Source organism: Xiphophorus hellerii, chromosome 16 (genome assembly GCF_003331165.1).
Source record: "Xiphophorus hellerii strain 12219 chromosome 16, Xiphophorus_hellerii-4.1, whole genome shotgun sequence".
NCBI classification, from domain to species: Eukaryota; Metazoa; Chordata; class Actinopteri; order Cyprinodontiformes; family Poeciliidae; genus Xiphophorus; species Xiphophorus hellerii.
The window spans coordinates 6,319,600-6,344,693 of record NC_045687.1 but is presented as its reverse complement, the minus strand read 5'-3'; the positions used below and the strand labels follow the sequence as shown (position 1 = coordinate 6,344,693).

General features: G+C 39.2%; 2 protein-coding genes across 2 annotated transcripts in view; one reads left to right on the top strand and one right to left on the bottom strand.

The window, feature by feature from the left end:
• The window catches only part of rnd2 (Rho family GTPase 2), a 29,962-nt gene extending 20,452 nt beyond the window's left edge, over nt 1–9,510 (bottom strand). The window contains exons 1-2 of the mRNA XM_032587456.1: nt 8,842–9,510; nt 8,322–8,409 (exon numbers count right to left, since the gene is read on the bottom strand). Of these exons, the coding sequence (XP_032443347.1) occupies nt 8,322–8,409; nt 8,842–9,246 (493 nt within the window). The 5' untranslated portion in view covers nt 9,247–9,510. The remainder of the gene's footprint in view (nt 1–8,321; nt 8,410–8,841) is intronic.
• Nucleotides 9,511–15,368: 5,858 nt separating this feature from the next.
• The window catches only part of vat1 (vesicle amine transport 1), a 37,683-nt gene continuing 27,957 nt past the window's right edge, over nt 15,369–25,094 (top strand). Inside the window, exons 1-2 of the mRNA XM_032587455.1 lie at nt 15,369–16,059; nt 22,656–22,863. Of these exons, the coding sequence (XP_032443346.1) occupies nt 15,649–16,059; nt 22,656–22,863 (619 nt within the window). The 5' untranslated portion in view covers nt 15,369–15,648. The remainder of the gene's footprint in view (nt 16,060–22,655; nt 22,864–25,094) is intronic.

The window sequence follows — 25,094 nt, the reverse complement described above, 5'->3', positions numbered from 1 at the left end:
CAGCATAGAGCTGGTATTGCTGTAGGAATGGTCTTTTTGGAAGCAGATTTTGGGCTCAAGTGGTGGAAATAAAAACAAATCCTAAAAATGGATCGGCAACAAACTAATCATTTGGTTTCTGGAGGAAAAGTGAAAAGTTCAGTCAAAAATTCCAAGCTAAAATGTACTCCCCGTAGCCAGAACTGTTGTCCAGCTCTTTTGTGTGCACAAAAATAAATGTAGCAACATCACTGTTCAGTTATTTTAAATATGTTGATCTCTGTTATGCCAAAAATGTTGCAAATTTCCAGTTTCTTAAAGGAAACATGTTTTGTTTATGTGGTTTTGGGATTACGATATAAGGCTTGGCACAACGAACAACAAGCTTATTTTAAATCTGATGACAGAAAGATTAAATCTAAGAGCCAAATAGTCATTAAACATTTTATTAGGCACACCTAATAAAATGTTAACGGTATTGATTTTGACTCTATTTTGCCTTTTCCATGACTTGGGTTCAACAAAATGTTAGAAATGTCCCTCAAGAACTTTGAACCATACTGACATGTTAGCATCACACAACTGCTGCAGATTCACCTGAATCTGATCTGAGTTCAGCAGTAAAAATCAAAACTCATCAGACCAGTCAATGATTTTCAATCTGCTATTGTTACATTTTGAATCTTAGCCTCAGTTTGTTGTTTTTAGCTGATTGGGGTGGCATCTATTGTGATCCTCTGCTGGTGTAGCTCCCAAAGTCCAACATGTTCACAGGTAGTTTTCTGCATAATATAACAAGTGGACCATATAATTGTGCAAATTGGAATTACAAAAATAAATTTGCTTATTCAGATGTGATTATTCTTTTATTTTATGGAAAGACCGTGGTTCCAAAATTGTTATTTTGACTTTTTTTTTTTTGCACATTTGTAATGGAAATGCAGCTACTGTTGGCTTTCCTTCATCTGGAACCAGTCTCCACATTATCCTCTGACAGAAATAAGACATAGCTGGATAATTTCCATCTTCTGTAAACATAAAATCCTCATACCAACCCATCTGGCACCAACCAAATTCTTGGGCTCCGTTTAAACTCCCACAAATCATCACCAAATATCTGAGCAGCAACTATGTGATTGACTGAATTTCAAATGTGCTCACAGTTAAACAGCTGTACGTAATAAAGTGACCAGTAAATTGAAGAATGCATTTTATATATATAATTTTATTTTTGAGCTTATACATTTTAAGAGGATAGAACAGTAGTCCCTCTGTCAAAAAAATAAATCTTTGCAAGATTTAAAATATGTGGCTTTAAAAGTAGCCACAATATGTAATAAATTTTACACATTCGCAAGCATCCAACAGAGCACACGCAAATCCAGCAACATTTTTCTAAATTGGCTCCGGCTGCTCTTACATTAACATTTCTGATGGGAACAGAAACATTTATCTCTTTTGTAGAGTTGTTTCTTCCCCCAATGTGCATTTTCATTATTTATAAAATCTGCAGCCATGTTTGTGTCTCGGTGAAGGAGCCTTTGTGCTGCCAGGCTCAGTCTTCAATGTCAACACTAATGTGCTGATACTTCAAGTGCTCACAATTTTTTTTGTGTGTCAGTTTTTAAATAGAAAAAAGAAGGACAGATCCTTTCTGTTCTGAGATTTATAAAATCCACACAAGTATGGTTAAAAAGATAAAGAAAGATGGAAAAAATGCATGCCCTTAGACAATTCACTCATTTCCTCAGGCTTCTTGAGACCAATTGCTCTGTCTGGGCCAGAGAAAAGTAATGATCACTACAGCAGGTCATTTCATCCCTTGGATGAAGGGAAATATTAATTTTTTTAAAGCTTTGTATATCTCAATGCTGATATCTAGCTAATTCTAAGTACTTTTTAACAAGCCACAGGAACTTGTTTTTATTAAATAACTCATTAATATTGTTTTTTTTTTTAAAGTATTACTTCCATTGGCAGATTATTTCACTTATAACATGGGAAAATGTTTTTTTGTAAATGCCATTGGAAGTAGTACTGTTTTTAAAATCAATATTAAGTAATTATTTGCTTAAAACAAGCTGAAAAGTTGCTTCTCATTTAGTTTTCTTATCTCAAGTGTACTAATGTATTTGCACTACAAACTAGACCAAAAGTACTTGGTTAGATATGATGTTTTTGCAGTCTTTTAAAGCCAATCACCTGTGTAGCAAAACCTACACAGTTATAAAATTGGTAAGTTAATGGAGGAAAAAAAACACGGTGATGTTAGTTTCCCCTCAATCTTGTGCTTTAGTTTACTGATGAATGTGTCTCGCAGACACTTTTCTTCAGTAGACGGGAGTGTCTGACTTTTCTCCCTTGCATTCATCATCAAAACAGGTTTTGTTTAGGCAGTTGTTGCCCCAGGCAGGTTCGGCAAAGAGTAGCAACAACTTTTAAGGCCAACGCTTGGTGCTTACGTTTTGGCTTTTGAACCAGAGTTGAAAGGGTTTCACCATCCATTCCTTCAGGATGCTGAAGAAAGAAAACTAAAGGTGTGTTTACTGTCTCTGTTTATATGTTGCTGGTTCAAACACCCTAACCAAACTGGTTTTGAGAAGAATATGTGAAAATATTGGTCCTTGCTCATCAACCACAAATCTGTCATGACAGTAGTGATTCAAAGAGGCCGATCTGAGCGGCTGTATAAACTAAGGGAAGATAATGTAGGCTACAGTGTTCAGTATTGTGGTTACTTAGATCATATCGGATCTTGGAGCACTTCCCGAGCATCCCACTGCTCCAGTGAGCCGCATGCTTGAGGGGAGAGGAGACTGTGTTGATTTTATTTCTGCACTGTGGGTTTAGTTCACTCATTGTCCATTAAAGATTAATCAAGTGGAAAGTGTTGAGGATCGCAAAGCCCACTGACCTCAGCGTGTTTTTATAAGCCGCTGGATGCACTGATGGTCCACTGGACTGAGAATGTGGAGCTTTAGGAGCATAAAGTCACCAGGAATGTTGGAAAGTCGACACGAGACGAAGAAGACGCTTTCAGACCAGGCTGATTACAAGAGAGTGTGGGCGCTGGGAATGGCATAGCACATTGTAACTATATTGTTATTACCTCATAACTCAAATATAATTGCAAGGAAATTTCGTAATGGGAAAATTAAAAATGACTTCAAAAGCGTAGGACCCATTACATAGAATTCACAAAGAAATACTGCGGTATTAATGGAAATATCTCAAATTAAAACAGCAGGTATGTTACACTCCAAGAAGTATATGGCTGAAAAATTAGGATAATTTCCCACTTTGTGAGGAAAGAAACCAACAAGAAAAGTGTGATGGACACGCGGTGTGGATGAAGACGTCTTTAAAGTTTAATATGAAAAGTAGCACTAAAGATGTTTTCAAAAGAAGAAAGAGAAGCAAGATTCTTTCGGATTGCTTCTTCAGAGCACAGCCCCGCATGACTAAACAGAGCGCAAGAGTTTCAAGTGAGAATCATGTTAAGCATAAATGAGGCAGCTGGAAGTGAACAGAGAGATGCACGAGTTATACTGCATACAGCAGAAACATAAGCAGAGCCTGGCCTGCCGAGGCTTTAGAGACAACACGCCGACCTCTTTGAGGGGTTTCAAACCCACGACAGGACTACAGAGACCGTTTCCCAGGCTCTCTTAGCATATTGGGAACAAAATAAGTGCAATAATACCTCAGGCACAGTAAAACCCCAGACATGCCGGCTACCAGTGGGGCCCCGGAGCGTTTGACAGAAAACACTAATGGGTCTCAGACAGGTTATCACCAAGCTGCATTGACATTTTGACTGGTTGACAGCTTGAGCTACTTAAAGAGTTAATCAAAAACACAAAGATAAGTGCTTTGTGAAACAGACTTTCCTGTTCGTCTCTATGTGACAGCTCAGCAATGTTTTGCAGCATGAGTCTGTAATACCTACTTCATCTCTTTAAGTCTCCAGATGGTCAAAAGCTGCAGGACAGGCAAAAAAAAGTACCTTAAAACTTTCAATTCTTCCAAAAACCCAGATTCGTTGACATGCACAAACATCAACCTCACTCCGATACAAAGCTCACCACTCCTGCTCTGACCTCGAGGAAGTGTTAGATTTAATGAAACCAAACTAATCAATGGCTAACTTCCATGCAGCAGCAATGAATACCAGTAATTCTACATAACCACACCAGAGCAATGTGAGCCGGGTGCAGCGCAATAGCCTGGCCTCAAGCAGTGATCAATAATGTTTTGTGGACAAAGCCAGAATGCAGAAGCCTGACTTTGGAGGCAATTAAAGAGGAGACAATTCTTCATGTGAGGGCTGAGGAGAAGAAATCAGATCTAAGTGTGGATTTGATGTAGCAGGTGGAAAATTGAAGCAAACCTCAAGTGGACTGTAGCTGCACCCCTAGAAAGAAAGTAAGTAGAAAATCATCAGAGTTCAAGCTTTCGTAAAGCTTTGACCTCCCTAAATTAATTGTAGCCATTTACATTCTCTATATAATTAACAGCATTCAAAATATTTCTTTCTAACCATTCTCCTACAAGCACTCATTAATTATTTATGCCAGCAGCACAGACAACTTCTCACCATGTTTCAGACAGCAGTCACTGTAAAACACAGTTTTACTCATTTAAAACAAAGTCTTTTAAACTGTATTTAGCATGTTCTGGTGCCAGTTAGCACAGTTTGCAATAGTTAGCTCCAGTCTCCATTTTTCAAGAGTGTGTAGCTTCCATAATAACTAATAAATTTCTGAAAAGCTCTAATCCAACATGCTTTAACGTAGCCAGTAATATTGAGGTAAGAAGCACCCAAAACTGCTAAAATGCAAAACAGTGAAGAAATGATATTTAGCTCTTTTTAATGCTATTCATCATGGTTTTGATCCCTCCACAGAAGTGAATCTTCATTGGTAAATGACTGTAGTCAAGCAGCAAAGCACTTATAACTTCTGTGCTGGTTTGACTGGATGCCAGTGTTTGAACTTACTAATTGACAGAGTGCATAGGCGAGTGGGGTTTTCTAGGAATTAGCTAGAGCTTCCTGGCAGAGGAGGAATTAATGTTATTTGCTGAATGTAAATCTGCGCAAACAAAGATCAGAAGTGGGCTACTTCATGGGACACTTTTATTCAGTATCCACGTTCTCCACCATCTAGATCAGGAGTGTCATTTTCATTTCAAATTTTCATTTTGGGCCATATCAAAAATCTGATTGTTCTTAAGAGCCGTTGTTTAAGAACATTCGTGTGTTAAAATTTCAATTTAAGAAAAATTTGTTAAAAGTGAGGAAATCTATAGATTTTGTGTGAACTTTGAGTGAGTTTTGCTAATTTGTTGAAAAACTGGAGGGACTTGATGTAATTTTGAGTCTAGAGGGCCACATAAAAAGCTACGGTGGGTCAGATTTGGCCCCCGGGCCTTGAGTTTGACACCTGTAGCCTAGATTATGGAGTACAACATATCTTACCATACATCTGGTGATGACACACTACTTTTTATCTCTATCGCCACATCACTGCAGTAAATCAAAGGTTTGCCACATTAAAGATTTTTCTATTAAAACCCCAAAATGAGGGATCATTTTATTTTAAATAAGTTAGATTATTTCAATGGTGTCTCAAAAAAAATTTAACAGAAAGTTACTTTTACGAAATTCCAGCAGAGTTCAAACTAACCGCAGGAAAACGAAGCGTATCTTAACAGTCCTTAAATCACTGGACTTACTCAATGAGAGAACCATGATGGATGTAATAGGCCTCTCAGGTCATCTGACTCCCAGGAACAGACTAAACAAGAGGAAACAGCCTTTTGGTTTGATGCTTCTCACCTCTGGAACAAACCCCCTGAAAACCTGAAGTGTGGCTTCTTTAAATGAGAACTGAAAATGTTACAGTTTACTGTATATTATCCATCAAGGTGAAACTTTAGTCCATTTCAGGACATTTTTACTAGTGTGTTTTTTGTTTTCTTACCTCTCTAGTTAGCAATAAAACATGTCTAAAGAAAAGTTTTTTTCTTCCGGTAACTTTGTATTCACCTCAGATACTGAAAATAGCTCACGATAAGCATTGTTCCCTCAGTTGTAACTTTCACACTGAAGAGTGTTGTTAACGCAACCTAATAGTATTTTTTGGTGTTGTATTTTTGAGGTCCAACTGTATAGTCAAGTTTTATGCAAAAAAGAAGACAATGAGATTCAAACTGCAATGTTTACCTGTTTTCCAAGTGAGTCCTGTATTTTACAACTGATCAACAACAAAAATAAAACATGTTTTGCTCTAAATATTGGTGTAATTAACCCGTAACTGAACTGGTAGTGATTGTGTCTTAAGAGAAGAAAATGAACAACAAGGAGGTGAAAGGTAAGAACAGGAAGGACTGATAAAAATTTTTTATTGGTGTCTAAATGGGGAATGATAGAAGATGGACCACTTTCTACTTGAAAGCTTTTTTCATCTAAGTGTGAGCCAATTATTCCTTCTTGTTGAGAGAAAATATGAACATCTGTGTTTGCCATGAATCAGTGAATAATCCCGCACTGCGCGAGGACCTCTGAGAACACACACACACACACACCCCAAGAAGCACAAAGGCAAACACACACACACATTTGCCCTGTGGGCTAGGTGACGTCATGTTTGTAGTCAATTAGGCGTCTCCTGACTGAAGATTAAGGCCTGAAATCACCAGAGGTGGTTTGCGGGGGTTTCAAGGATGGACAGAAGCACAATATTCCCACTGCATCATTAACTTCTTACAGCTGAGAGATAAGCAACTCTAAACTGTGGCCCCCGGGTCCCAGAGGACTTCAACCCCCTGAGTGACAAGCTCAAGCTGATTTACTCTCTGGGTCGAGGCTCGGTTCAAGGAAAAACAACATTCCTTCCTGACTCATCATGTGACATAAAAATACTCCCATCATTTCTGCCCTGGAATTTGGCTTCAGTTCAGGTTTGGGAATGTTTATGTTAAAAGTAAAAAAAAAATTTTTTTAAAAGACTCCCCGTGGGAGGATCCAGTAAAAGTGCTCACCCATGTCACCAGCCTGGTGGACAGGAGCTGATTTGTGCCGAGACTTCTTTGACATGCAAAGTCTCAGGGTAGCTCAGAGCAGCAAATCCATCCACATTGACAAGAGCAAAATAGAGTCTCACCAGTGCATCTTGCTGGGCTGCATGACAGGGAAATCTACTTCCTCAGCAAGAACCGGTTACTTCAACCTTAACTATTCAGCTGCTTAGGGTTTCCACCGTACTTTCCCACTGATGTCATTGGCAGTTGTTATTTTTATAACGGGTCATCTGTTTTAAAACAAGATCAGGTGACTAAAACCGTCAGCTGAAACTGTTATGAATGAATCTGAACATTGAACTACATCTGTATTCAGAGTAGAACCACCATACTTTTTATGGTTTGTTTTCAGAATTGCTGACTGTATGATGTTTTTATTATATAAAGCTCTGATGCTGAAATGTGCGATATAAATAAACTTGTTAGCATTTTCTGAAGAAGGAAGCTGCGCTCAGAGTTTTGTTCAGATATTTTTGTGTCATTTCCTTCAGTGGTTCTTGGTGCAGCGCCACCACAGGCAAGGAGGTGAACAGGCTGCTCAAAGGGTTCGGTTGGTTTGATTCACCACACCAGCTGAAAATGTAACAAATCTGTTTTTTGTCCTCAAAAGACTGAACCAAGTCTACCAAACTACCAGGTGTGAAAACTCCCTAAAAGTTAAAGATACATTTGTGAAAAAAATAGAAAGCCAAGTATGATTTTCTTCCCAGAGGCTCAAAGGGTATGGATACTTTTGCAAGATACTGTGAAACTGCAAACGACAAACCACATAGTTGACCCGACCGTCTGGCAAAACTGCATTCATCCAAATAGGATGAAAACATTTAAACAGTTAGAGCAATTACTGGTCCCTTCAGGCGCATCCTGTCTGAATTATCCATGCCTTCACCCTCTTTTCTTGTCTCCTCCCCCAGAGTCGCCTGACCCTCAGCCGGAGCATGGGAAGAGTCAGCCACAGACAGCGGCCTGCCCAGGAAGGAATGCAAACACAAGGCGCACAGAAGCATGGCTGGCACCGGAGTCTCCTCGAAAAGAAAACAATCATAAAAACCAAATGCCCCCAAGCGGAGACAAGAAGGGAAAAAAAAGAAACGTAAAGTTGGCAGGTCAAAGCAATTTGTCAGAGAGATGATGGGGGTGAAAGTTGGAGAGGGGGAGATGGAGGCAGACCTCTCACGATCTTAGCCTGGGACAGACAGGCAGCATGGCAAGGTTTGATATCAGCAGCAGGCGCACACAGAGATATGAAGCTGTCTTACCTGACGTGTCCCACATATTCAGCTCAATCCGGTGCTTGTCAATCTCAAAACTGGCAGTGTAGTTTTCAAACACGGTTGGCACATAGTTCTGAAAACAGAAGATCTCTTTCAGTGATGGAGAGCAATGATAAGCCTCTTTTAAAAAATGTTGATACTTTTCAACTTCCCAATTCATACTAATGCAATCCAATCACAGATTCCATTCAGCTTTTATAATTCAAGAGTCAAATCCAGTCAAACACTACAACCTGTAAAAAGTTCTCCATGAATCGATTATTTTAAGGATAAAACATAGATGCATGGTGTAAGGACACAGGCAGTTTGTTCTGTGATTTTCTAACAACCCCCCTCCTCAGCCCCTCGTGTATGTATCTGCACTTCTTTGTCTCTCTCTGTTGGGCAGGTGGATGTAACCTGCTGAATCAGACCTAATGTTTCTCTCTGCTTTTTCTACATCCCCATGTCAATTACTGCAGAAAAAAAATCTAAAGTTAAAGTTGAGAGTTTTCTCTAAACCCACCTCTGGGTAGCAGTCCTTGGCAAAGACGTGGAGGAGCGCCGTTTTCCCGCACTGGGTATCCCCGACCACCACGATCTTGCAGCGGCTGCTGCCTATGCTGTCCATGGTTAGTCCGTCAGAGCTGGATTCTTGACACTGCGAGCGCCTGCATCCAGCCTCCGATAAAACGCGCACAGGAGTCGCACAGTGAGAATGAAAATGAGCAAATTCATGCGCAGGACCGGTGCGCCTTGTAATCCAAAGTCTGTGGTCTTCTGCGCGCAGTCCTTTGGTTTCCACTGACGGTCTGAGCGGGTTGGTGCCGAAACCAGGAGCAAGACGCGCACAGCCTCCACTGGAAACTCTGGTACTTAATGACTGACCACGCCTTCCTAATATTGGCGTCTGACACACATGATGTTGCATTTTGGGGTCGAAGGATAAATTAAAGAAGCTCTGACTTTTTTTTTTTTTTTAAATAGTCCGGGTTATCAAAAATGTCTTTGACAGAGTTGCAAAAAATACAGCTGATTGCTCCCCCTCTGATGATGTGGGCTAAAATCACTCTCCGTATTTAAAAAGTAATGTGTTTTTTTTTTTTTTTAGTTTTGTGGCCAGGAAATATACTTTATGTATAAGAATCCACGTAACCTGGGGGGTATTTTTGCTGCTGAGTGCCATTATTATTATTATCTCCCTCAACTATTTTTACTTTTTCAGCTGAGATCAAATCCAAACTGATAAACGACTTTTACGCAAGAAAATAAACACAGTTTTTAGGTCGCTCTGCAATGTTAAGCGACTTTTTAATATATATATATATATACTAAATATAGGCTGTGGCTTAAAAAGTCAATTCATTTACAGGCAGCACGACATTTTAATTGCAATATTACTGTAGCAAACAAAAAAATCAATTAATATTGGTAGTTAAAGTTAATGGCTACGTTAAAGAAACCCTTGATGCGTTTTTCTGAATGAATGACGAAGCACCTCTTCGCCGATGCTCAGTCATTCTTTCGGCACTACAGACCGACAGCGCCCCCTTGTGGAGACTAACTGAAACAAATCATTAATTTCAAAATCTGTAGTATGAAATTAATTTTGGTCATTTTTTCCTGCAAGAAAAGAGAAACTATTTTACTAATGAGTAACAAATAGGTTTCTAATAACCTTGAGTTTAATTTATAAAAAATTATCTGAATCTTTTGCTGAATTACATGGTGACTTAAAGCCTAAAAAGTTTCAACTTTTTGGACCCAGAAACAAAAATAAAATTATGTTTAAGCTGAATCAGGTTGTTCATCTTCTGAACAAAATATGTGATACAATAACCATATAGAATTCACTACTAAGAGCTCAAAATTAGGACTCAGTAGTGAATAACCAATCTTATTAATCACTTCAAAAATGTGTTTACGAATGTCCCATTTAACCAAAGCGCTACAAAACTCAACTACTGGAAGAAAGACTGAAATAAATTGGTGTAAACAGGTCGATTACGAACAATCTGAGCATGATTCACGACCATATCTTCAAAATGACCACTAGAAAGCACTGAACTGCCACCAAGTATAGAGAATGACCACTACAAAACCAACGGAAGCATCCTAAACATGGCATGTCACATCTTAAAATAGTTAATAATAAAATCATATAATGCAAAAACATAACCAAATTAAATTAAAGAAATTACAAATAGAAGAAAAACAATCCATGATTAATGATTAATAAAAACATATTTTATGCAATTTGATCTCAAAATGAGGGAAATAAATACACAGCAAAACAGGAGATGCAAAGAAATCACACTACAATAAAAACACAGCAAATGAAAGCCAAAAATGAGAAGAAATTGAATAGTGATCATATTTTTTTTAGTTTGTGGAAAAACATTATAGCTATTTTGTCAATAATATCCTACTTTATTGAATGAGTTAATAAAATTTGCAAGTGCAGTGTTAAAACATTCCCCTTTCAACGGCTACAAAGGCCATTTCTCTAAGCTCTGCCCTAATCCTTAGAAAGGTGAAGAGTGATCGGGAACACAACAAAATGAGAGACAACCTGAATGTGTCATGCTTGAAAACGATACAAGTGTTAAAGTACTGCCATTACAAATGACAGAAGAGCTTGAAGAGGAACAAGCTCTTCCTCTCATTCCTCTACAAGAGAAAGATTATTTAGAGTTCAATTACTGACATGTACAAACATTTAATGAGAAAATGAAGCACTAAAAAAATAAATAAATAGTTGTATTACTTTGAATCTGGTAAAATTGCTCTAGGCGAAACATGACTTCCAATACCATAGTTTTTCTTTACTTATATGACAGAATCCATATCCTCAATATTCTATGGTAAATCCTACTGGAGCAGCTTCTCTTACCCGACCATAAGGGCTGTGCATGTTTGCTGTCTTTATAAAGCGTTATTGGTAATTGGTAGTAAAAACACTCTTGCGTTGAATGTTGGCAGCAATAAAACAGAAGGTGGCAGTATTCATTCATTACAGCACAGACTGGTACTGAGCTACGAAAATGTTAAAGCATAGGATCTTCTTTCAATTAAAATGTGTTTAAGTGCTGGAGTCAAAGGTCATCGTAGGACAGTCACAAGCTTTGATAAATAAATATAATCCCAGCATGCTGTTGCATTGTGCACCATGCTGCAAAAATCAAGTGGCTTATTTTCTTAGGTGTGGGATGGAAAAGGGTGTTAAAAGATCCCTGATATAACAGAAACAGAAACACTCTACATAAAACAAAACAATGACTTTTATTCGATCAATAATATGTGAATGCATCTATTTTGAAAAGGTTTGCGTTGTCCATGATGCTGTAAGGTGAAGATTAAATAGTATTTGTACTTTTACTTGTTTAATCAAATACAATTCAACTTGGGTAAAGTACATTTTACATAACTGACTCCTTTACAGAGCAGAGCAGCTGACCCAAAGATCTAGTTCATGTAAAAGTAATAGTACATCACATAAAAGGTCTATCCGCCTCTGAATAACAGTGGTTGTTTTAGAAGTAAAAAAAAGAAAATATAAAGATAGTAATGCCTGCACTTTCTCTCTGACCAATAAGAGAAAGTTGAAAAATAAGATGTAATTTTTATGGTGAAAAAAAAAAAAAAAAAAACTAAATTCTGTGGTTGCACAAGTGCCCCATTCAACTGGTAATCTGTTGAAACACCTTTTGATTTTATCACAGTTCTCAATCTTTTTGGGTAGCAGAATATCAACATGACACATCTTGATGTGGGAATATTTACCTCCTCTTCTGTGAAAAAAAAAATCTCTAACCAAGTCAGATTCTGACGCAGAACTATCTTTAGACTTTCAGAGAAGTTCAGGTCTGGGCTCTGGCCACCGGTATAAAAACTTTAATCTTTTTCTAATGAAGCCACTCTTTTACTGATTTAGATCAAGTTTCTGTCGAGGTAAAAGATGAAGTCAAATAAAGTCAAGTTTATTTGTACAGCACATTTCAGCGACAAGGAGATCAAAGTGCTTTATGTGATCAAACATAATAGAGTAATCAATAATGAAACTAATAACAAACAAGCATTTTGTCAAATCCCATCACCAAAAACAAAAGTAATAATAATCATCAAAAATCCCTCAAATATAGTAATCAATTTTCCAGTTGTGAATCAAAAGTAACTCTTGGTTTTAAGTCTTGATTTTAAGGAAATCAGTGTTTCAGTATGTGTGTATTTTTAAGAATGTGGATGATAAACAAACACTGAAAAATAAATATTTTTTTTTGCTATCTTTTAAACTAAAGATTATTAAGTTAAAGGGAAGTCTGTTTTTGCTTTTTGGAATAGAAATAGGGTCATAAAAATAATAATAATAAAAACAAAATGGCAGAACAAAAATAACATTTTTAAAAAATTAAATAAATATTGCAACAAAAAAAAAGCGCTGTCATTTATTGCACTATGTGAAATGGAGTCACTGGATTGGACTGATTGAGGCTTGAAGGCTTTTATCTTGTGTTTTTTTTTACATATGAAATTAAATCTGTTTATTCAGATTTTGCTTTACAGTTTCATAGTCAAAGAAGGTGAACAGGTTTAACTTGTCATTGAAACACGATGATGAGTTGACTGATGAGCAGATAAGAGACTTAAGTCACACAAAGGTATTCATTTTAAATATGTAGCAACAAGTCATGCAGGCAGCCATGTAGGGGATTTGAATCTTATTTATTTATCTTCATAGATCTCTTTTGAATCTCTGTGTTTGCTCAACTTAATGGAACTGCAATGTGATTTCAGTGTTTACAGTTCAAACAGCACATCCTCAGACTCCCTGCAGACTCCGTCTATTTGCCTGGAACAGCACACAGAAGTTTATCCAGGCTGATTATCCTGCTGAGCAGCATCACGCTTTCTGCAGCCTGCTTCAACAAGAAGCTTCCAGATGACAACAGGTGTGCACATATCTGTTCCCTCATCATACGCTGGAACATGCTCTGCAAAATGGCAAAGAAAAACTTGAAAAATTGGACTCTGGCTCCTTGGCAGAAAAATAGAAAGATAAAAAGGCTTCACTCAAGTCTTGCATAGTATTTACAGAGCAGTTAGACAGAGAAAACATTTTGGTTTGTAACATTTTGCCTGTGTCAAAGCAGCAGATCTATATTGCCTGCATTATACATCATTAAGCCCCTGTGGTGTATTGATTGGGACACTGCTGACTTAGTGCTGAGTGGCACTTTAGAGCCACAAGGTGTCTCTGCACTCCTCCTGTGGTCAATCTCCCTGATGGACACTGGGCAAGACTTTTATGCGGTTCGTTGAAATCTACTCTGTTTTATTTTGGGGGCGATTATGAATTGCAGCGATAATTAGTTTCGTCAAAGACTTTCTTCTTTCTAACTGTAAAACCTGCAGGAAAACCCAAATGTACACAACTTGATTCAGTGAATGTCTCTTGTGATCGCTCATTGGTCATCCCACCTGCCAGCTCTGGATTTCCCTTTGCTCCTGGCCAAGCAATACAGAGCAGACAATATTATTTTACCAAGAAACTGGCCTGACCTCAACACCAACTCATATTTTTCTGAGCTGCCTGTGCAGGAAAGTAGCAACAATGAGCCATACGCAGGCGCAAAGTTCCTGCAAGTCCTACAGTAGAATAGGCAGCATAAACAGACGTTTCCTCCCATTCCTGGTGTTTCAAAAACCTCTCCGCTAAACACGCCACAGTAAACAGAATGCAAGTGTCAATAAATTTAAATCCCTTAACTGTGTCAGTGGAGCTCGTGATTTATCTGGCAATCAGACCAAAAGGGAAAAAAATGTCAGTAAAAGCTGAAAAAGAAACGACTTTTTTTCTTTTCTAATTTTATTACTAAAAAAAAACCCTCTAACACTAACAAATATGCACTGATAGAAACCAAAGCTGGGTAGCTAGACTGCAAGATTAAGATAAATGTATTAAATGAACAGGAAGTGTAAGAATCAAGCTGATTAGCTGGCATTGGTAACCGCAATGCTTTCATACATTTTATTGCTGCCAAACTGTCTTAAAATCTCAAGTGTGGCTCAAACATTTTGCTGAATCAATGCAGAATAAAAGAGCTTTGAAGAAATACTTTAAAACATGCTAATAAAGAAGAGAAGGCAAGGAAAATCTCAAATCGATGGTCTCAACAAACATCACCAGGAATACAGAGCTTTAATTCTTAATCTCTTGAATTTTTGTCCATGTTTTATCGCATTATAATCACAGACATCAGTGTATTTTATTCCAATGTTACGAAAGACTAACAAAAAGTAGTGCACAACTGAAGTGAAAGGAAAATGATAAATAGGTTTGAAAAAAGATTTTACCAATTAAAATCTGAAAAAATGTAGCATAGCAGCTATTGGCAGGGAGAAAGGTGAGAAAGTCATGAGGATTCCCATTAAAAGTGGGAGAAGATGCTCTGGTCAGAGAGTGTAGCGGAAAACCAATACTGCCCACAGCATGGTGGCGGCAGCATAATGCTGTGGGAATTTGTGTCTTCAGCAGGACCAGGGGCACTCTGGGAAAAAAAACCTGTTAGAAATGCCTTCACAGAATAGCATTTGTGAAAGCATTTAAAGATTTTTTTTTTTTTTTTTATCCAGTTCACACTGATTCTAAATGTTTGTCTATTAGAAAGTTTGTTGTTTCAATGTGAAGAAATATGAAATTGTTCAAGGATTAAGAGTACATTTTCAAGGCACTGTATGTAGATATGGGAGACTCAGTTTTCGGAGGGTGGATTTTCTATTTAATTAGCCTTATAAGAAAATAGCCAAATAATTAGAAGTATTTGTAATCTACAGTTGAACTGTTTTAATAGAATAGCCTGGCCAGCAGTTTTAAAGCAGGTTTTAGCTTTATTAAGCTTGGCTTTGCTTCCTTATGACTATTTCTCCAGCTGATCTCTCTGCTTAATGCTATATGGACTTAATTTATTGCTCCATCCGAACAGCCAAACCCAGACAGCCACATAAGCCAATCCCTGAATTTTTCCGTGTTTTCCAGTCTGCCTCCGTCTCGCCCCACTCACACTCTCAGTCAGAGCGCGGCGTTGACAGCCACTGATCAACCCACTTTGTCGGGGTTTGTGTCTCCATGCAAGACTGCTGAAAAGAGAAACTCTGACTTTTTCTTTTTATTCTTGCAAAGCAAATCGTGCACTGCCTGCCGGGAGAAACCGTCAACGGCTGCAGAATTCACCAAAAAAAAAGAAAAAAAAAAGAAGTAAAAACAAGCAAACAAAAAAAAAACCTTTTAAAGTTATTTTTTTTTCTAGAAGCCCCCCACCGTCTCTGCACAACAATGTCTGGAGAGGACGCACCTGCTCAGCAGCAAAACGCCGTGGACCAGAAGCAGGAGACCAAGCCCGCCGAGGAGCCCAAAGCCGAGCCGCCCAAGACGGAGTCCGCGGAGGCAGCGGCCACCCCGGCGGCGACCACCGAGAAGGCCCCCGAGGAGGAGACGTTCACCTACCGCGCTCTGGTGCTCACCGGCTACGGAGGCTATGATAAAGTCAAGCTGCAGGTGAAGAAGGGCAAGCCGGCGCTCAAAGCCGGCGAGGTGCTGGTCCGGGTCAAGGTCTGCGGGCTCAACTTCGCCGACCTGATGGCCAGACAGGGTCTCTACGACCGGCTGCCGTCCCCGCCGGTCACCCCGGGAATGGAGTGCTCCGGGGTGGTGGAGGCTGTGGGGGAAGAAGTGACGGACAGAAAAGTAAGCGCACATCCCTCCAGCATTCTTTGCATTCAGATGAATATTTGTTTCTGTGTTTATTTTAATATGAAAGTGATGAATATTGTTTAATATCAGCTCGGTTTGGGGCGCTTTGTAGATATATGGGCGTGTCAGGCTTTCACTCGCTGCTCGGAGACGGCAGCGCAGCCTCATTGTGTCAGTGGCACAATATAATGAACTTCAAGCTTCAAGGCTCAAATAGATTTTTTTTTTTTAAACAAATGTAACAATAATTACGATCAGTTTGTGCGTTTTGATTGCGCTATATTGGCTGTTAATATGCAACTTATTCAGTTAGTTCTCATGTCTGAATAATTGAGGAGCATAAAAGTTGAGTTTATTGGTTTATTTGTCGGATCTGGAATCCTTTAATGTCTGTAAAAAGTGTTTTGATGACACAAGTTGTAATGCCGCCAGAAGCAGGCGTCGCCCCTTCTGTCTCACCATTTTTTTTTAAAACTGCAACTTAAGCCAACTTCCATTATAAGCTGCAAATAAGTTGCAAAGATGCAATCTGTTGTTTCTGTCTGTCCACGCTGCGTGTGTTGTAAGCGTAAAGCTAAATAAGACCATTTAAATCCACGAGATGCCTTCGATCCTCGCTGCACCCACGCTGCTGTGCGCCTTGATGTGCGCCACTGTGCGGAGCGCTGCGTTAAGCTGGCAAGCGGCGATGCAGGAAATTGGAGTTTCTTGCTTTCAAAGTTAAAGCTCTCCTCTCTCGGTTGCGAATTTTATCTGTTTTTGATCACACATACTTAGAATGAACAGCGCAACGTAATAATAATAAAAAAAAGAATCATAAACGGAGGGGGGAGGGGTGTGGAGCTAACACTGTGACGTGCCAGAATCTGCGTAAGTGGCAACTGTGAATTCAAAGACGTTGATTTTGGCGGAGACAGCAATTTATTTTGGAGAGTCATCGGAAGGAGCTCACAGTGGTTGGTGTGGTTTGACACCGGTGGAGGAGATCGGAGTCAGCGACGCCTTTTGTTACCGGGAGCGACGGTGGCGCACAAACGCGCTGAGTGGAAAAGGGCGAGGCGCGGCAGGAACAGACACCGTCAGGTGTGAGCAGTGGGGCCGTCTTTGTCCTCATAGCTGCACGCCTGCAGGCTCGAATATATGTGCAGCAATAATTATATCATAATTAAATTTCAAATCTTACTATAAGGAAAGTAATAAAACGCGCAAATTGTTTGGGGGGTTTAGTGTCTTTTGCATTTCGTGATGAGTCACAGACCAGTGGTCGCTCGTGGCTCTTTCCTGGCTGCATGGCATCACCTCGGCAACGTCTCTGAAAGGCAATTTCACCTAACACACAGCGTGATGATTCACATTGTTTGAGCATCATATTCCGGATAACACCCTGATTAGCACATGTGTGATGCAAGCGCGAGCAGACCGACTTCACCTGGCTGGGCGTGGCGCGTGCGTCTGAGCGCAGGATGCACGCGGTGCACGGTGAAAATTCAGCCCAGATTAATTTATTGCTGCTGTCCTCATTGTCAGTGATGTTGATTGGATTTAAAGGTCACAAACGACACAATCGCGCGCACATATGCAGCTTGTCATCACACTCCCATGTCCACTGGCAGCCTTGTTTTTTTTTTTTTTAGCTAATTGAATTAAGAGCCAATCCCTCTAATCACTGGAGATCTCTGAGATCCGTTTTTTTTTTTTACTTCTAACTCAGAGGGAATTTGCTGACCACGATGTTGCAGCTTTTATTTAGGGAGGTTCACTCTCTGCTGCTCTATCCATCTCACACACACACACAAAGACACATAATGGGTGTGTCTGAGTGTTTCCTCCTAAGAAAGCTCCAAACACATGATACTTTTTAAACAGATTAAGTAACATATGCAGCAAATCAAATGGGATTTTATTTCATCTTTCTGGCATTTCTCGCTCTCTAATTTGTTTGCCTCTCAGAACCATAAAATATGTTTTTATATGAACTTATGATATTAATATTGCAAACATTTAGATTTCTCTATTGAAAATAAACTTTCGTATAGAAATGTAATCTATGTTGGATGGCTTAGATGTGTCCTGGCAGACTTTATCCTGGCTCACTTATTCATGTGATGATTGATTCCACTTCTTTTGTCTTGCAGATTTTATATTTTGCTGTAATTCTATAACTTTTACATAATAAGCACTCATTCAGATCCTCGGTAGTGTTGAGTGAGCCTGCAGTGAGCTCACCCGACATGACCTAAGAGGGATTGTTGGGAGAGTAATGGAGAGTAAGCGAGGACACAGAGAGGAAACATCACAAATCACACCAAAGCTCCCCTGATGCCAAGTAGGAGCACTTTTTTTTCCCCTCTTCCTCCAGGCTTGTTTAAAAAACATGGAGGCTCTCTCCATTGGTGAGTTTTGGAGGGATCTGATCCATATGTTCTCAATTACCTCCCTCCGGTCCACATTGTCAGTCTGGTATTTCCTCCATCGCCCCCCTTCATCCCCCCTTCCCTATCTATCTGGTCTCAAGTCATCTTGAGAAACCCCCTTTACCCACTGGTCATATCTGAATACCTCTAATGACAAGCAAGACGACTTGTTGCTGACTTTTAAAGAACAATACAAGGCAAACAGTAAAATTTAATTGATTTTCTAAGGTGAAACTTTCACTTTGTTTGTCCAGTTGCAAAATGAGATGAGGTGATACATTCATTTGAATAGCAAAAGAGAAATGTCAAAGTTACTAGCTTACATACGGCTTCAGTCTTCAGTAAACACATCTTGCTTCAATTGTGTTTTCATGAGGCACATGTTACTGAAATGCTAAGCTAACGCTAACATGTTTGCTCTCTGTTTTGATGTAGTCATTGACAGATCAACTTGTAAAATAATATCTCGGTGTGGTTCAAGTTAATCTTGTGTTAAAATTGAACAAAAAAGTTATTCTTATAAATCATAAAATTGCTTTGAACATCATAATTATTAGTGACTAGTGTTTCAGCTGCTTTCTGCACATCTCTGCCTGTACAAAAAGCTAAAAAAGCAGGTCACATGATGGACAGGTAGCCATAGCAGCCCTTTTTCATTGGGAATGTCTCAGCAATGGATTAAATGCACTCATTTGGTAGATCTAGATTTGTTTTATTCACAAAATAATACATGAATATGAAAGTAGGCGAGAATTGAAAAAACAAACTGATTGCACATGTTGCAGCCTAATGGCTTGCTGGGGTTCGGGCTCATACAAAATGTTAAGTTCCTTAACTCTGCATGATATTAACAAACCTTGCAGTGGTGATATTGTTGAAAACTGCAATGACAACATTTGCGATAAATTGTCTGTTTGATCCTGGGCAACAGTCCATTTGGCATATATGAAAAACTGGCGTCATCCATTACAGTGAGAATCTGTTCATCCATCGTCTTTAACCATAGTGTCATGAGCCAGACTCAACCAATTCATTTTTTTTCACAATATTTCTGTCAAAAGTTTGAAAATGTACAAATAAGCCAGTCTAAAATGTATCTTGTTAGTAAAGTACATTTAATCTGTGCAGCTTTATACAAAAAATCAACAAAACTAAAGTAGTAAGGGGCAGCAAATATTTGAATTGATCCAAAACGAGACTCGTATTGTTTCATTTTTGGGTCTGGAGTTCATCCTAACACCATGTAAGGGGTATTAAGGCAGTGTATCACTTAAAGTTCAGTTACCCCACAGGCTTTAGTCACAGATGAGTGAGCGTCATAAGTGTTACATTTAACCTTTTTTTTTTCTGACTCAGAAACGCGGCTCAAAAAAATCTGTTCACCCTCATACATTTTTTGCTGAGCTTGTCAAAGCAAAAAAAAGTCAGCAAAGTCAGCTGACTCGGGGGGCCCGCATACCCCAAAATTGAATCACCATCTGATTAAGTCTATTCATATAAAGTTAACTGGAAGTGTCTTTGTTCGGTGACCTCCCCCCTCGCTCCTGACCCCAACTGAGACTTCTCAGAAAGAAGGCTGAGAGGAAATGCAAGAAGTGACTGCTTGTTTCTGTGTCACACTGTGAAGATGTTGAAACAGAAGTGTCACAAGGCCTTTTTGCTTTCCTTTGAATGTTCCTACTAATGTGTCTGTATGACTGACAGTAACTCACATGCTTTGCATGGGCATGAAAGAATAGTGGCAGATCCTTTTGACTGAGTGAGTCATGTTTTTTTTTTTGCTGTAAAAGCCTGAACTCCCCCGCATATCGATTTTTGTACCGCACTGCACCCCAATTATCCAGTGAGCTTGATGAGTTTGAAGACTCCAACGCCTTGACAAAAAGATGGAGATGTAGACAGAATAAAGAAACCAAGCGACAGCAGCAAAATTAAATTATATATAGTTTAGAAAGTAAACCAAATGACAGTGAGTCGAGGGCTCGGAAAGAAAGAGATGGGAATCTCTCTAATTGGAGAGGATTGACAGCGAGACGCATGGCTCCCTCCAGACCATTAGAGAGGTCCGGGTGGAGAGAGAGTTTGTTCCCAGGAGGAGAGAGCTTGTCTTATGCTCAGCCATGAGGAAGAATCTGGCAGGGAGGCTGATGAGTGGAGAGAAGCCAGGGGAGAAGATGGGCCCCATTGTCCTGTTACGCTGATGAGGAAGAAGGGATGGATGGGGGACACTCCTCACAAGGGGGGGAAGAAGAAGATAAAAGAAGACAACAAGACGAGGAGCTGGGGATGAAAGCAGGAGCGCCACACAAGACAGACAGGATGAGACGGAGGGGAACTGGAGAAGGGGAAGGAAGACGTTCTAAAGTTGTAAGAGGAAAACGACTCAGGAAGTGAAAGAGAAAGAAGGGAAGAGAAAAAGTGAGGAGAATGGAAACGGGGTGGGAGGGAAGGCTATGTTGGGAGGACTGGATAAGAGGGGGGAGGAAGAAAACAGGAAGAGAGTTATAATGCGGCTGTCGTCTCTGTTTCCTGTGTCCCTCGAGTGAGCTCTCCTGATTGGCTGGTTTTGGGCCTGGGGGGGGAAGTTTATATCATGGCTCATTCTTCTGGAAAGAGACAGTTGTGTATTTGAGAATCCTGCTCTGATAAGGAAAGGTGGGGTGCCGAGGAGATGGGAATGCACAGGTTCCTACACGTTGCCCTTAAAATTTAAAGGAACCAAAACTGTTGGTGAAAATTACATTAAGGGCTGTAACTAACAATTAATTCAGTATGTGATTATTCTATTGATTTATTCTGATGATTAAACGGTTAAAAAAAATTACATTCTGCAGATTTTTCATTTAACCACTTAAGCCTTTGTTCTACAGTAAGACAAATACATTAACAGATGCAAACAAATTATTTAATTCATTTTTTTAAAATTAGAGAATAAAAGTGTCATAGCATTCCTTTAGGAGTTTTGGAAAAAAAAGACATGTTTATAGACAAAAGTGTTTTAATCTTCAATGCAAAATGTATATAATCTTTGTACAGTTTTGGCTTAATTACTGCCCAAATATGTTGGTCTCTTTCATCATATGACCTTTTTTCAGTCTGTAGTAATTGATTATTAAACTGGTTGATAATATTTCAACAATCAAATCATCATGACTAATCTTTTTTCCCTAATCGCATTTATTTATATTTTAAAGAATTGTGTTGTTTTGGGTATGTTCTTCTTCTGTTACTTTTTTCTTGATGTCTTTTGAGCCATTAAAACCATCCATGTTCTCAGCCATACAAATTTTATAGTATTTTTTTTTACTTATGGTTGCGCCTTTGCATGCCTAGTGTTTCTTTTTCAGCAAATGACCTTGTCTGAGCAAACAATATTTCCCATTCCTACCATCCCTGCACGCAATTTGCATCTTTCACAAATGTGTCAAAGAAACAGTTCAGGTTCACATAGCAGGACACCCATGACTTCAAGATTTTGCTCCTTATTTTTCCACAGCCTTAAAATACCATCTTTGTCAATTGTCATATAATATTAGTGTGGAATATGCATAGTTTAAACTATCTTTGCACTTCAGCATAAGCCCCCATCATTTTCCTTGTTGCCACTCTTGGGGGTAAAACCAATCAGTGCCAAAGGATTTGAATGCTACTTTCCTGGCTGCTTTGCAAATGCCAGCCAAAGTATTTCAGCTTCCAAGCTAAATTTTCTTTCGAATATTACATGCTTTATGCTCTAGATAAGTTTCACAGAAAAATGAGCAAAATCTAAACCACAATCATCCAGGGATCCACTGGGATCCACACATAAGCAGAAGCAAGTGACAAATAGATTTTTTTTTTAAAATCAAATGTACTAAAAATGTATCTAAAAAAAGAGTTGGACATAAATAGCCTTAAAATAACATTGCTCCAAATCACCGCAAGGTGTTTCTATTTACGCTCAAGCTAGCAATAGCATTGCTGCACAGCCAACTCATGCAAGAAATTAGAAAAGTAACAGATGAAACTCCAGAAAACCACTGCTTTAAAAGTTATGGGATCATTTTATCCATTTACCAGGATGTGAGTCATCCTGGTAAATGGAATTACGAGCCAACACAATAAATGTTTCCTTGGCACCATTTGTTTTCTGATTTTCAGTGAGTCCGTCTCATCATTCACTGTCTTGTTTTTTAGGTTGGTGACAAGGTGATGGTGCTGAACCGCTTTGGGCTGTGGCAGGAGGTGGCTGTGGTTCCAGCCAGCCACACCTTCCTCATCCCAGACGGGATGAGTTTTGAGGAGGCAGCTGCTTTCCCAGTCAACTACATCACCGCCTACCTGATGCTGTTTGACTTTGGCAACCTGCGGCCCAACCAGAGCGTCCTGGTCCATGCTGCTGCAGGTACAGCACCGCCTCAGACATGTTTTCCGTCAGTTGCTAACAGAGTCATGTAAGGATTAACTAAAAATGTATAAATTCAATGAAATTGAAATTTAAACACTGAAAGGTAAATGTTTTTTTTGCTTTTTTTTTCACTTTGTTGAGCATGTGCATTTAAATATGCTCAACAATTTGTTTTCATTATAATTTACAAAATGTCTCTGTAATCATTTTACAGGTTGGTGTAAAAATATAAAAAAATAACACGAAAACTACACTGAGATATAAAATCAGTGCTAAAATACAAAGTGCACAATCTTAAAAGCTCTTTTCCCATTTTAGAACCCGTAAATTGCCTAAAATAGTCCATATTGGAATATTAAGTCATACCACGAAAAACAGGTTTTAAATCAAAAAAATACTAAACTCTCATAGTTGCATTAAACTTAAAACCCTTTTAGGTCTGGAGGCCGCTTCGCATCCTACGTCTGTTTTTGCAATAATCTTAAAGCTGTTGGAAAAGGTTCCACTGTTCACTAGTGTGAGATGTAGTTCAGTGTTTTCCTCCCAGCATGACTGCACTAATGCAAGCACACCTGTCACCTGTGCTCTCAGGTCAGAGTTCAGAATGGTTGAGTTGATGGAAGAAACATGGGGACTGAGGGAGAGAAGGCACCTGTTTGGGGGCGCGATGATCCTGAAAGCTTTTAGTTTTTTTTGTGTTTGCATTGTCAGGCCAGCTGGAATGAGGAGGTTATTAGTTAAAGGATATTGTTCCTGTTTTCTAAATGATGACTTTGCCTCTCATTCCCACTTTTTATGTGCAGGAGGATCTAGGAATGGAGCGTTTAGATTTGGGACAGCATGTGTGGGTGTAAATGGCTCAGAGCACATAATGAAATTTGGCCTTTTTCTCGACGGGGAACAAAAAAATGATAAAGAGCTTTGGGAGCCTGCCAGTGCAGGTGCGTATGTCCCTTTACGTTGACAGGAATTCATTTGTAAGTGTAGCATTCTGCAATTTACAGCAACAGCTAACAGCGTTGTAGCTGTGGGACCGGCGGTTTTACGAATCCCAAATGTTTGCGTTTATCATATCATATCCAGTTGATGTCATTCACCCCTGTGAGAACACATGCTGCAGCGTTCTGTGTACAATATGCTCCCTATAGGAGGAACACTCTGGAAATGTGGTTGAACACTCTTCTCCCTGCTGGCTTAGGCAGAGGATCACCTCTTGTTTCTCAGGGAAGACTGCCAGTCTTTGCTCTCCAGCTGTCCGGACAGACACTAGCATTGTAAAAACACATGCCTAGATTGTTTGCACATCCATATTCCAAGGTTTCTTCATACCTTGTGTGGGAAAGAACCCCACCCTCCCAGCTCCCGTCTAAACATCAGCTTCCAGCTTCTTAAGGTTCACATGGAGCTGGATGCTGAGCGTCTGTGTGTGGAGAAGATGTTCCACCCAGGATTCTGTCAAAATGGTTCCTGATGTTCACTGATTAGACAGATCAAAGGCATCTGCTGTGACAGGGCCAGAGATTGAAGGATGCTGGGAGGCAGTAGGCCTGTCTGCACTGAGCTTTCATGTGATGATATAAAAGAAATGGCAGGCAGGCTTCGCTATATTTCTGAACCAGGTCTTTCAAACCAAAAGAAGTCACACTTCTTGACATATTTCAATTTAACTGGATTCCCGATATGACAGTTATTTTCATGAATCATATAAAGAAACAGTTATCTCTATATTATTTCTATGTTGCAGCCAGAAAAAATTAGGCAGATGGGAGGGTAAAAAAGTACAGAATCAGTAGATGAGTGTTAAATCTCTTATTGCAAATGACCAAAACTAATCTAAAACGATTAAAATTTACTCGCCTAAGTCTAAATTCCAATAAACCAAAGTTTGACATCTGTTTTCATGTGAAAGTTTTAAAAAGTAAGCCATTGGTTTCGAAGAAAAAAACTCTACACTGAAGAAAGAGAATAAGTGATCCTACTTCATTAATCGGTCACAAGGAATTAAATTTAAAGTTAGTTTAGTACATTTCAAGTTAAACAAATGTTAATAAAGTAAGTTTGGTAAACTTCATTCAATTCCTAAAAACATTTTTTTTAAAGATGGAACTCCATACACTTTTTTTCTGTATACTTGGAAACTCTTGTGGCAGCAGCCACACATATAGTAATACTGGGAGTACAAGCAGTATCAAAATATAATATATGGTTTGTATTTTACTCCTAAAACC